The sequence below is a fragment of the Blennius ocellaris genome (assembly GCF_963422515.1).
Source record: "Blennius ocellaris genome assembly, chromosome: 1".
Taxonomy (NCBI): Eukaryota; Metazoa; Chordata; class Actinopteri; order Blenniiformes; family Blenniidae; genus Blennius; species Blennius ocellaris.
The window spans coordinates 36,899,418-36,912,676 of record NC_137650.1 but is presented as its reverse complement, the minus strand read 5'-3'; the positions used below and the strand labels follow the sequence as shown (position 1 = coordinate 36,912,676).

Genomic DNA, 13,259 nt, shown 5'->3' with positions numbered 1-13,259 from the left:
GCAGTATTTAATATTCCACAATGCAGTATTTAATATTCCATAATGCAGTATTTAATATTCCACAATGCAGTATTTAATACTCCACAATGCAGTATTTAATATTCCACAATGCAGTATTTAATACTCCATAATGCAGTATTTAATATTCCACAATGCAGTATTTAATATTCCACAATGCAGTATTTAATACTCCATAATGCAGTATTTAATATTCCACAATGCTGTATTTAATACTCCACAATGCAGTATTTAATACTCTCTAATGCAGTATTTAATACTCCACAATGCTGTATTTAATACTCCACAATGCAGTATTTAATACTCTCTAATGCAGTATTTAATACTCCACAATGCTGTATTTAATACTCCATAATGCAGTATTCAATACTCTCTAATGCAGTATTTAATATTCCACAATGCAGTATTTAATATTCCATAATGCAGTATTTAATATTCCCACAATGCAGTATTTAATACTCCACAATGCAGTATTTAATATTCCACAATGCAGTATTTAATACTCCATAATGCAGTATTTAATATTCCACAATGCTGTATTTAATATTCCACAATGCAGTATTTAATACTCCACAATGCAGTATTTAATATTCCACAATGCAGTATTTAATACTCCATAATGCAGTATTTAATATTCCATAATGCAGTATTTAATATTCCACAATGCAGTATTTAATACTCCACAATGCAGTATTTAATATTCCACAATGCAGTATTTAATACTCCATAATGCAGTATTTAATATTCCACAATGTAGTATTTAATACTCCATAATGCAGTATTTAATATTCCACAATGCTGTATTTAATACTCCACAATGCAGTATTTAATACTCTCTAATGCAGTATTTAATACTCCACAATGCTGTATTTAATACTCCATAATGCAGTATTCAATACTCTCTAATGCAGTATTTAATATTCCACAATGCAGTATTTAATATTCCATAATGCAGTATTTAATATTCCACAATGCAGTATTTAATACTCCACAATGCAGTATTTAATATTCCACAATGCAGTATTTAATACTCCATAATGCAGTATTTAATATTCCACAATGCTGTATTTAATACTCCACAATGCAGTATTTAATACTCTCTAATGCAGTATTTAATACTCCACAATGCTGTATTTAATACTCCATAATGCAGTATTCAATACTCTCTAATGCAGTATTTAATATTCCACAATGCAGTATTTAATATTCCATAATGCAGTATTTAATACTCCACAATGCAGTATTTAATACTCCACAATGCAGTATTTAATACTCCATAATACAGTCGAATGCACCATTTAAAGTACAGTTTATTTCATCAGCAGACTTTTAGTAACTCGTTTCTTGTTACCATGGCGACAAACTGGAAGTCTCAGCTGGTAACATTCCGAGTTCCCAGTTACCGGAACGCGCCTCAGCCATGAAGTTGTTATTGTTTTTTTTTTCACGTTTGTTTATCAGTTGTAGCTTCGGTACGATCGCCTGTTTGTTTGTTTTCCCGGGAACCTGTCGTTGTGTTTAATCGCCAGACTTTCCGCGGGAAGCAGCGAAGCGTCGCGCGCAACACGCAGACGTACCTGCGCGTCCCTGAACTCCACCACCACATTCTCGCTGCTCCAGCGCGCCGCCATGTTTCCTTCTTCTCCGGCAACAACGCCACGTGATCCGGAAGTGACGTCAAGGGGCGTCCACAGACACTCGTTTATGTGTGTTGCAGTGTTGATATAATATGAAAAAAAACAACAACAAAAAAAAGACTTTTGTGGAATTGATCAACGCGCAGAACGGAGATGTTTTGATGTTTTCTTCAGCCTGAGACGATGAAAACATGAATGTTGAACACGGAGCCAGACAGTCGGCCTCAGGGCGCATGAGTGATGTTTAACTTTTATATCTTTCGTTAAAATTCATACGTAATTTACCCTCATAATTCTCCGCTGGTTCAAATGTTTCCCTCTCAAGTATTTATTTAATAATAGATTTAGTATATTTTGTGTTTTTGACACATCGAGCGAGAGTTCTGGAAATTCCCGACCGTCGCAGTGGGTATGAACGCACTTTTTGTCACGTGGTTTGATTTCCTCCCTTGTGATTGGTCGCTCCGCCTGGTCAGTCATTAACCAAGATGGCGCCGAGTCTGGTGGAGCATGTTGTGGCCGACGCAGGAGCGTTTTTAAAGAAAGCTCCTCTCCAGGTGAGGCTGAGGGGGGGGGGTGGAGGGGTGAGAGGGGGGGGGGGTCAACAGGTGAGGGAGGTGGGGAGGTGGCGGGGAGGAGCGACGGTAATAAAGGTGGGGTTACAGGTGAGACGGGGTGGATGGAGAGAGGTGGGGGGGGATGTGCAGATGAAACTGGGGGGGGGGGGGGGCGGTTCATTTCTATAATGCTGTCTGTGTGTTTGTTTGTTTGTTTGTTGCAGGACATCGGGAAGAACATCTACACCCTGAGAGACGTTGTGGAGGAAATCCGGGACAAAGCGACCAGAAGGAGTCTGAGCGTCTTACCGTACCAGCTGAACTTCAGGGAGCCGAACCCGGAGCACGTCCGGCATGGTAGCTGACCCGGACTGACCCGGACTAACCGGGACTGACCTGGACTGACCCGGACTAACCTGGACTGACCTGGACTGACCCGGACTGACCTGGATTAACCTGGACTGACCCGGACTGACCTGGATTAACTGGACTGACCCGGACTGGACTAACCTGGACTGACCTGGATTAACTGGACTGACCCGGACTGGACTAACCCGGACTAACCGGTCTGATCAGATCCCCTGAACCTCCTCCTGTCCCCCCCCCCCCAGTGACGGAGGTGTCCAAGAGGACGGGGGACTACCCCAGCCTGTCAGCGACGGACATCAAGGTTCTGGCTCTGACCTACCAGCTGGAGCTGGAACACGTCGGGTCTCTGCACCTGAAGACGGACCCGCCGGTCCAGGTACCCTAGTCCCCCGAGTGTCCTCCTGGTCCTGGTCCTGGCCCTGGTCCTGGTCCTGGTCCTCACTGACCCCTCTGTTCCAGGTGAACCTGCTGAGCACCCAGCTCCACCCTGAGGCCCCGCTGAACCTGGCAGGGTTCCACTTCCCCTGCAAGGTACCTGGACCTCCACCCTCCTCCTGAACCCTACTGGACCTCCACCCTCCTTCTGAACCTCCACCCTCCACCCTCCACCTAACCTCCACCCTCCTCCTGAACCCTACTGAACCTCCACCCTCCTCCTGAACCTCCACCTACCTAACCTCCACCCTCCTCCTGAACCTCAACCTACCTTACCTCCACCCTCCACCTGAACTCCGTCTGGTCTCACCCTCAGCCCCTCCCCCCTCAGAAAGCCACAGACACTCAGGACGTCCGGCGTCCACAGAGGACGGCAGGAAGTGAGACGGACGGCGAGCAGTTCAACAGCTTCCTGTTCTGGAGAGAAGCTCCGCCCCCTCTGGACGACGAGCTGCTGCGGTCGCTGGTGAGTCGTCTGGAGGCCACGCCCACAATGTCTATACAGCCGCTGGAACTGTGTGTGTGTGTGTGTGTGTGTGTGTCTGTCTCAGGGTCCCATGGTGGACACAGAGGACACACACTCTCAGACGGACGGCCAGCAGTTCAACAGCTTCCTGTTCTGGAGAGAAGCTCCGCCCCCTCTGGACGACGAGCTGCTGCAGTCGCTGGAGGACTGCAGGGACCAATCAGAGGAGGAGGAGGAGGAGGAGGAGGAGGAGCAGCAGGAGGAGCAGGAGCAGCAGGAGGAGCAGGAGGAGGACGGGGGAGGGTGGATCACTCCCAGTAACATCCGACAGGCGAAGATGCAGTCTTCTGATTGGACGGCTCCTGATGATGTCACGGTGGGCTGTCTGACCACAGACTTTGCCATGCAGGTGTGTGTGTGTGTGTGTGTGTGTGTGTGTGTGTGTGTGTGTGTGTGTGTGTGTGTGTGTGTGTGTGTGTGTGTGTGTGTGTGTGTGTGTGTGTGTGACTCTGTGTTGTGCTTCCAGAACGTTCTCCTCCAGATCGGCCTCCACGTTCTCTCAGTCAACGGTCTGATCATCAAACAAGCCCGGAGCCACGTTCTCCGCTGCCACGCCTGCTTCAGGTCTACACCACCCTAACTCCACCCTGACACCACCTCAACTCCACCCTAACACCACCCCAACACCATCCTGACACCATCCCAACACCCCAACACCACCCTGACACCACCTCAACACCACCCTAACTCCACCTCAACTCCACCCTGACACCACCTCAACACTACCCTGACACCACCTCAACACCACCCTGACACCTCCACACCACCCCAAAACCTCAACACCACCCTGACACCACCCCAACACCTCAACACCACCCTAACTCCACCCTGACACCACCTCAACACCACCCCAAAACCTCAACTCCACCCTGACACCACCTCAACACCACCTCAACACCACCCCAACACCACCCCAAAACCTCAACACCACCCTGACACTACCCCAACACCTCAACACCACCCCAAAACCTCAACACCACCCTGACACCACCTCAACTCCACCCTGACACCACCTCAACTCCACCCTGACACCACCTCAACACTACCCTGACACCACCTCAACACCACCCTGACACCTCCACACCACCCCAAAACCTCAACACCACCCTGACACCACCTCAACACTACCCTGACACCACCTCAACACCACCCTGACACCTCCACACCACCCCAACACCTCAACACCACCCTAACTCCACCCTGACACCACCTCAACACCACCCCAAAACCTCAACACCACCCTGACACCACCCCAAAACCTCAACTCCACCCTGACACCACCTCAACACCACCCTAACTCCACCCTGACACCACCTCAACACCACCTTAACTCCACCCTGACACCACCTCAACACCACCCCAACGTGTGGTGTCCTGGTGTGTCGTTGACGTTGTTGGTTTTTGGTTGCAGGACGACCAGCAACATGAGCAAGGCGTTCTGTCCTCACTGCGGGAATCGAACCCTGAAGAAGCTGGCGGTGACGGTGAACCAGGACGGCAGCACGCTGATGCATTTCTCCAAAAACCCCAAAGTGCTGAACCCCCGGGGGCTGCGGGTGAGTGGGGCCCCCTGCTGCTAACGCTAACGGACACCGCCGCGCCAACTCATACCAGGGGCTAATGCTAACGCCCGCTGTGAGGCTATGCTAACACAATACAAGCTAAAGGGGGCGGGTGAAACATTGTGGTTCTTGGTTCCGCCCACAACGCTTTGCTCATCTCTGCTAATGTGGACAACGATGTACAGGAAGCTAGCTTGTAGCTCGCCGCTACTTCTAGCTTGTAGCTCGCTGCTACAGCCTGCTAGCTTGTAGCTCACCGCTACTTCTAGCTTGTAGCTCACCGCTACTTCTAGCTTGTAGCTCACCGCTACTTCTAGCTTGTAGCTCGCTGCTACAGCCTGCTAGCTTGTAGCTCACCGGTACTTCTAGCTTGTAACTCACCGCTACAGCCTGCTAGCTTGTAGCTCGCCACTACAGCCTGCTAGCTTGTATCTCGCCGCTACTTGTAGTTTGTAGCTCGCAGCTACAGCCTGCTAGCTTGTATCTCGCCGCTACTTCTAGCTTGTAGCTCGCAGCCACAGCCTACTAGCTTGTAGCTCGTCGCTACAGCCTGCTAGCTTGTAGTTGGCCACTACAGTCTGCTAGCCTTGTACACCCCCAGTGGTGTGGAGGGGAACTACATCACGACTGAGTGGCTGATCGTGTGTGTGTGTGTGTTGCAGCACTCGCTGCCGCTGCCGCGCGGCGGGAAACACGCCAACAACCCCCAGCTGGTGGAGGACCAGCGCTTCCCGCAGCAGCGTCTGTCCAGGAAGGCCCGCCAGAAGACGGACGTGTTCGACCCCGACTACGCCGCCGGGGCGTCGCCGTTCTGCGTCAACGACGTGTACAGCCGCGCCGCCAACCTGCACATCCGCGACGGGCGGGGTGGCGGCGGGCGGCGGCGCGCTAACCCCAACGCCGCCCGCGGCAAGTTCGTCAAGAAGAAGTGACGTTCACACACCTGGACTGTGTGTGTGTGTGTGTGTGTGTGTGTGTGTGCCTGGCTACACTGAGTTCATGTTACCATGGAGACGGCATGACGGTGCAGTGGGCGGAGGTCACCACAGGAAAAATGCAATAAATGATTTGATGATTTCTCCTCAAGTGACTTGAATATTTACTGACTTTGTACTTTATTAAAGAGTAACTGAGTAACTTCAAGGTGTCGTCACTGTAAGGAGGAAGCTGATTGGTCGAGAGGCGGAGCTCCACCTGCTCTGATTGGCCGCTGTCCAGTCGGTCTGTAGGGGGACAGTCGGTCTGTAGGGGGACAGTCAGTCTACAGGGGGACAATCGGTCTGTAGGGGGACAGTCAGTCTGCAGGGGGGCAGTCAGTCTGCAGGGGAACAGTCGGTCTGTAGGGGGACAGTCAGTCTGCAGGGGAACAGTCAGTCTGCAGGGGAACAGTCAGTCTGCAGGGGGGCAGTCAGTCTGCAGGGGAACAGTCGGTCTGCAGGGGGACAGTCGGGCTGCAGGGGGACAGTCGGGCTGCAGGGGGACAGTCGGTCTGCAGGGGAACAGTCGGTCTGCAGGGGGACAGTCGGTCTGCAGGGGGACAGTCGGGCTGCAGGGGGACAGTCGGGCTGCAGGGGGACAGTCGGGCTGCAGGGGGACAGTCGGTCTGCAGGGGGACAGTCGGTCTGCAGGGGGACAGTCGGTCTGTAGGGGGACAGTCAGTCTGCAGGGGGACAGTCTGTCCCTCCTTCATCCAGACTCAAAGTCTCTGAATCGTTTAAAAACAAGACGAGTGAAAATAATTGACAGAAAAAAGATTTTAATGTTTTTCAATCGTTTTCCTCCTGAAAGAACCAAAACAAAGAACCAGAACCAGAACCTGGTTCTACCAGTCCACATCCACCCTGACCCGACCCAGATCCAGGACTCAGTCCAGAGAAGAGTCCTGGTTCATGTCTGCAGCTTCAGGTCCTTCATGTGAATCTGGACCCTGCTGTGTTTCTGGTCCTGGTCCTGGTCCTGGTCCAGGTCCAGGTCCCGGTCCCGGTGGGTCCAGGGCGAGGCCTCCGAGCTCGGCCGTCACGTCTGTTTCCAGCGTCGCCGTCGGCAACGGTTCCGGTTCCCTCTGAGGGAGCAGGAAGTTCAGCGGCTCCAAGACCTGGTCCACATCGACCCGGAAGAACCTCTGGAACCTCTGGAGCTGAGAGACCGACAGGCCTGCACACACACACACACACACACACACACACACAGTGTGTCAACAGTGTGTGTGTGTGTGTTACCGGTGCACTGCACCAGGTGTGTGTGTGTGTGTGTGTGTGTTACCGGTGCACTGCGCCAGGTGTGTGTGTGTGTGTGTGTGTGTGTGTGTGTTACCGGTGCACTGCGCCAGGTGTGTGTGTGTGTGTGTGTGTGTGTTACCGGTGCACTGCGCCAGGTGTGTGTGTGTGTGTGTGTGTTACCGGTGCACTGCGCCAGGTGTGTGTGTGGGAACAGCAGCTGCAGGCAGCGGTTGACGAAGGGCAGCAGATCTTCAGAGAAACACAAACACATCTGGACGAACTGGTCGGATTCTCTGGAGCTCAACGCCGCCTGCTCTGCTCTGTGGAAGGCCAGCAGCTCCCCGGACACCTGGCCACAACAACAACAACAACAACAACAACAAGTCAACAACTGCTCTGCCCTGTGGAAGGCCAGCAGCTCCCCGGACACCTGGCCACAACAACAACAACAACAACAACAACAAGTCAACAACAACAAGTCAACAACTGCTCTGCTCTGTGGAAGGCCAGCAGCTCCCCGGACACCTGGCCACAACAACAACAACAACAACAACAACAAGTCAACAACTGCTCTGCTCTGTGGAAGGCCAGCAGCTCCCCGGACACCTGGCCACAACAACAACAACAACAACAACAACAAGTCAACAACAACAAGTCAACAACTGCTCTGCTCTGTGGAAGGCCAGCAGCTCCCCGGACACCTGGCCACAACAACAACAACAACAACAACAAGTCAACAACAACAAGTCAACAACTGCTCTGCTCTGTGGAAGGCCAGCAGCTCCCCGGACACCTGGCCACAACAACAACAACAACAACAACAAGTCAACAACAACAACAACAAGTCAACAACTGCTCTGCTCTGTGGAAGGCCAGCAGCTCCCCGGACACCTGGCCACAACAACAACAACAACAACAACAACAAGTCAACAACTGCTCTGCTCTGTGGAAGGCCAGCAGCTCCCCGGACACCTGGCCACAACAACAACAACAACAACAACAACAAGTCAACAACTGCTCTGCCCTGTGGAAGGCCAGCAGCTCCCCGGACACCTGGCCACAACAACAACAACAACAACAACAACAAGTCAACAACAACAAGTCAACAACTGCTCTGCTCTGTGGAAGGCCAGCAGCTCCCCGGACACCTGGCCACAACAACAACAACAACAACAACAACAAGTCAACAACTGCTCTGCTCTGTGGAAGGCCAGCAGCTCCCCGGACACCTGGCCACAACAACAACAACAACAACAACAACAAGTCAACAACAACAAGTCAACAACTGCTCTGCTCTGTGGAAGGCCAGCAGCTCCCCGGACACCTGGCCACAACAACAACAACAACAACAACAAGTCAACAACAACAAGTCAACAACTGCTCTGCTCTGTGGAAGGCCAGCAGCTCCCCGGACACCTGGCCACAACAACAACAACAACAACAACAAGTCAACAACAACAACAACAAGTCAACAACTGCTCTGCTCTGTGGAAGGCCAGCAGCTCCCCGGACACCTGGCCACAACAACAACAACAACAACAACAACAAGTCAACAACTGCTCTGCTCTGTGGAAGGCCAGCAGCTCCCCGGACACCTGGCCACAACAACAACAACAACAACAACAACAAGTCAACAACAACAAGTCAACAACTGCTCTGCTCTGTGGAAGGCCAGCAGCTCCCCGGACACCTGGCCACAACAACAACAACAACAACAACAAGTCAACAACAACAAGTCAACAACTGCTCTGCTCTGTGGAAGGCCAGCAGCTCCCCGGACACCTGGCCACAACAACAACAACAACAACAACAAGTCAACAACAACAACAACAAGTCAACAACTGCTCTGCTCTGTGGAAGGCCAGCAGCTCCCCGGACACCTGGCCACAACAACAACAACAACAACAACAAGTCAACAACAACAACAACAAGTCAACAACAACAACAAGTCAACAACTGCTCTGCTCTGTGGAAGGCCAGCAGCTCCCCGGACACCTGGCCACAACAACAACAACAACAACAACAACAAGTCAACAACAACAAGTCAACAACTGCTCTGCTCTGTGGAAGGCCAGCAGCTCCCCGGACACCTGGCCACAACAACAACAACAACAACAACAAGTCAACAACAACAAGTCAACAACAACAAGTCAACAACTGCTCTGCTCTGTGGAAGGCCAGCAGCTCCCGGGACACCTGACCACAACAACAACAACAACAAGTCAACAACAACAACAAGTCAACAACTGCTCTGCTCTGTGGAAGGCCAGCAGCTCCCGGGACACCTGACCACAACAACAACAAGTCAACAAGTCAACAACTGCTCTGCTCTGTGGAAGGCCAGCAGCTCCCGGGACACCTGACCACAACAACAACAAGTCAACAAGTCAACAACTGCTCTGCTCTGTGGAAGGCCAGCAGCTCCCGGGACACCTGACCACAACAACAACAAGTCAACAAGTCAACAACTGCTCTGCTCTGTGGAAGGCCAGCAGCTCCCAAAACACCTGACCACAACAACAACAACAACAAGTCAACAACTGCTCTGCTCTGTGGAAGGCCAGCAGCTCCCCAGACACCTGACCACAACAACAACAACAAGTCAACAACAATAACTTGTCAACAGCAACAAGTCAACTACAAGTCAACAACAACAACAAGTCAACGACAACAAGTCAACATCAATGACTCAATAACAAGTCAACAACAATAACTCAACAAGTCAACAATAACTTAACAACAAGTCAACAACAATAACTCAACAAGTCAACAATAACTTAACAACAAGTCAACAACAATGACTCAACAAGTCAACAACAATAACTCAAGTCAATAACTTAACAATGACTCAACAAGTCAACAACTCAACAAGTCAACAATAACTTAACAACAACAAGTCAACAACAATAACTCAACAACAAGTCAACAACAATAACTCAACAACAAGTCAACAACAATAACTCAACAAGTCAACAATAACTCAACAACAAGTCAACAACAATAACTCAACAACAATGACTCAACAACAACAAGTCAACAACAATAACTCAACAACAACAAGTCAACAACAATAACTCAACAAGTCAACAACAACAACTCAACAAGTCAACAATAACTCAACAACAACAAGTCAACAACAATAACTCAACAAGTCAACAACAACAACTCAACAAGTCAACAATAACTTAACAACAACAAGTCAACAACAATAACTCAACAAGTCAACAACAATAACTCAACAAGTCAACAATAACTCAACAACAACAAGTCAACAACAATAACTCAACAAGTCAACAACAACAACTCAACAAGTCAACAATAACTCAACAACAACAAGTCAACAACAATAACTCAACAAGTCAACAACAACAACTCAACAAGTCAACAATAACTTAACAACAACAAGTCAACAACAATAACTCAACAAGTCAACAACAATAACTCAACAAGTCAACAATAACTCAACAACAACAAGTCAACAACAATAACTCAACAAGTCAACAACAACAACTCAACAAGTCAACAATAACTTAACAACAACAAGTCAACAACAATAACTCAACAAGTCAACAACAATAACTCATCAACAACAAGAACAATTCAAAAACAAGTTAACAACAACAACAAGTCAACAACAACAAGTCAACAAGCCCCGCCCCCCCCCTCACCGTGCACAGCGCGTCCTGCAGCTGCGCAGCCACGGCGTGCGCTAGCCCCAGGGGGCAGCAGAGCCGCAGGTCGTTGAAGGCGGCCAGGACGAGGTTGAGGAAGCAGGCGAGCGGCGGGAAGTCCAGCAGCGCCATGGGCGGCTGCAGCGTCCCCGCCTGCGGCGCCGCCACGGCGGCCGCCGACTGCTGCACGGCGCCGCCGCCCCCCAGGGCGGCGGGCAGCGCGATCAGCGTGTACGCGCCCATGTCCTCCCGGAAGCGGTCGCAGGCGTCCCGCAGGGCGCGGCCGAACGCCTCGCCCGCCACGGCGGAGAACAGCGGCGCCAGCTGGCCGCGGAAGTCGGCGCCGACGCGGCTGAAGGACAGGCCGAAGTACATGCACTGGCCCAGCAGGGAGTCCAGCCGCGCGCCCACGCCGCGCCGCAGGTCCCGCTCCAGCGCACGCAGGAAGCCGCGCACCCGCAGCGCCACCCAGCCGTGGAACACGCGGCCCTCGGCGCCCGCCGCCTCCTCGTCGGAGAACACGGCGCGGTATTGCGTGACCACGTCGAACAGGTGCACGCGGCACGCCTCCGCCGTCTTGGCGGCGTGGGCGTAGGCGTCGTCGTCGGGCACGGCGGCGAGCACCGCGTCCAGCCAGGAGCCGCGCGCCTGCAGGAACTTGACGCGCAGCTCCGCCTCCGTGAACACGTCCATGCGCCGCAGGAAGCCCACCACGCGCAGGCAGACGGGCAGCGGCGCGTTGGAGCGCAGCGTCTGCAGCAGCTGCGCCAACATCAGCTGGCTGGACTGACGCACCTCACACACCATGGCCTGCAGGGGGCGGGGTCAGAGGTGAGGAGGGGCGGGGTCATAGGTCAGGAGGGGTGGAGGTTAGGAAGGTCAGGAGGGTCGGAGGTCAAAGGTCAGGAGGGGTGGAGGTCAGAGGTCAGGAGGGTCGGAGGTCAGGAGGGTCGGAGGTCAGAGGTCACCCCCCCCCCAGCTCCTACCTGGACGACGGGCAGCGTGCCGTGCTTCCTGTCCAGCCGGCGGACGTAGCTAGCTAGCTGCAGCGCCTCCTCGTAGTAGCCGTTCCTCACGCAGGTGTCCATGAGCTGCGGGATCTCAAGGACCTCCAGGAGCTCCGGGTGCCGGTTCAGGGTCACACTGTTCATCCTGCGGGCCGCCGCCACCTGCTGGGCCTGATGGACGAAGGCCCTGGGGGGGGGGGGGGAGTACTTTAATAGTTACATTACAGGAACAGTACTTTAATAGTTACATTACAGGAACAGTACTTTAATAGTTACATTACAGGAACAGTACTTTAATAGTTACATTACAGGAACAGTACTTTAATATCGTTACATTGCAGTAGCAGTACTTTAATGTCGTTACATCGTAGTAACAGTACTTTAATATCGTTACATCGTAGTAACAGTACTTTACAGTACTTTAATGTCGTTACATCGTAGTAACGGTACTTTAATGTCGTTACATCGTACTAACAGTACTTTAATGTCGTTACATCGTAGTAACAGTACTTTACAGTACTTTAATATCGTTACATTGTAGTAACAGTACTTTAATGTCGTTACATCGTAGTAACAGTACTTTAATGTCGTTACATCGTAGTAACAGTACTTTACAGTACTTTAATATCGTTACATTGTAGTAACAGTACTTTAATATCGTTAAATTGTAGTAACAGTACTTTAATATCGTTACATTGTAGTAACAGTACTTTAATATCGTTACATTGTAGTAACAGTACAACGAAGTCCGTCCACCTCCCTGACACGAGCTTCCTGGTACACTCCAGAGTACTCCTTTACTCCATTACTCCATTACTCGGCAGTAACGCGCCCACCTGCACTTCTGCTCCAGGCCGGGCAGCTTGAGCAGCAGCCGGGACACGCTGGCCTCCACCCGGCCGAAGTCCCGGTAGATGTGCTGGGTGCAGTCCGCGGTGCGGATGAAGGTCTGGTAGTTGGAGAAGGCCAGCTCCCGGGTCTGCTGCAGGACCTGCTCCCGCTCCTCCTCCAGGCGCTCCGGCTCCCGCAGCAGCTTCTCCAGGCCGAACGAGCTGAGCTCCGACAGGTAGGCCGTGAAGTCCGGGTGGTCCCGGGCCAGGCCCGGCTGGAGGTCCTGGAAGCTGTCCCGGAAGATGGAGGCCAGGACGCTCTCGTCCTCCACGTCCAGGGTCGCCATGCTGGTCCGCTCCGGTCCGGGTCGGGACTCAAACTGCGGCGTGACACTTCCGGGTACAAGGGAACATCCGGGTCCTCCGCC

At 51.8% G+C, this 13,259-nt stretch overlaps 3 protein-coding genes across 4 annotated transcripts in view; 1 reads left to right on the top strand and 2 right to left on the bottom strand.

The window, feature by feature from the left end:
* LOC308129188 (GATOR2 complex protein WDR59-like) overlaps positions 1-1,655 on the bottom strand; it is a 17,107-nt gene extending 15,452 nt beyond the window's left edge. Inside the window, 1 exon segment of the mRNA XM_080494998.1 lies at positions 1,596-1,655. Coding sequence (XP_080351124.1) covers positions 1,596-1,649 — 54 coding nt within the window. The 5' untranslated portion in view covers positions 1,650-1,655.
* Positions 1,656-2,137: 482 nt separating this feature from the next.
* nob1 (NIN1 (RPN12) binding protein 1 homolog) lies at positions 2,138-6,201 on the top strand (the record flags this gene model as incomplete). 2 transcript variants are annotated; one of them, XM_080496220.1, is made up of 9 exons in its annotated part: positions 2,138-2,212; positions 2,437-2,569; positions 2,824-2,957; positions 3,041-3,112; positions 3,333-3,482; positions 3,568-3,891; positions 4,009-4,106; positions 4,954-5,098; positions 5,767-6,201. In XM_080496220.1, the coding sequence occupies 9 exons, from the start codon at positions 2,144-2,146 to the stop codon at positions 6,034-6,036; spliced, it is 1,395 nt and encodes a 464-aa protein (XP_080352346.1). In that variant the 3' UTR covers positions 6,037-6,201. The 2 variants fall into 2 exon arrangements, with proteins under 2 accessions (XP_080352346.1, XP_080352345.1); XM_080496219.1 differs by having other exon boundaries at positions 2,144-2,212; positions 3,348-3,482.
* Positions 6,202-6,891: 690 nt separating this feature from the next.
* Positions 6,892-13,193, bottom strand: cog8 (component of oligomeric golgi complex 8). Its single transcript, XM_080501553.1, has 5 exons — positions 12,838-13,193; positions 11,981-12,188; positions 10,992-11,804; positions 7,504-7,672; positions 6,892-7,258 (listed from the first exon to the last, which is right to left on the bottom strand). The coding sequence occupies exons 1-5, from the start codon at positions 13,176-13,178 to the stop codon at positions 6,969-6,971; spliced, it is 1,821 nt and encodes a 606-aa protein (XP_080357679.1). The 5' UTR covers positions 13,179-13,193; the 3' UTR covers positions 6,892-6,968.
* Between the last annotated feature and the right edge of the window lie 66 nt (positions 13,194-13,259).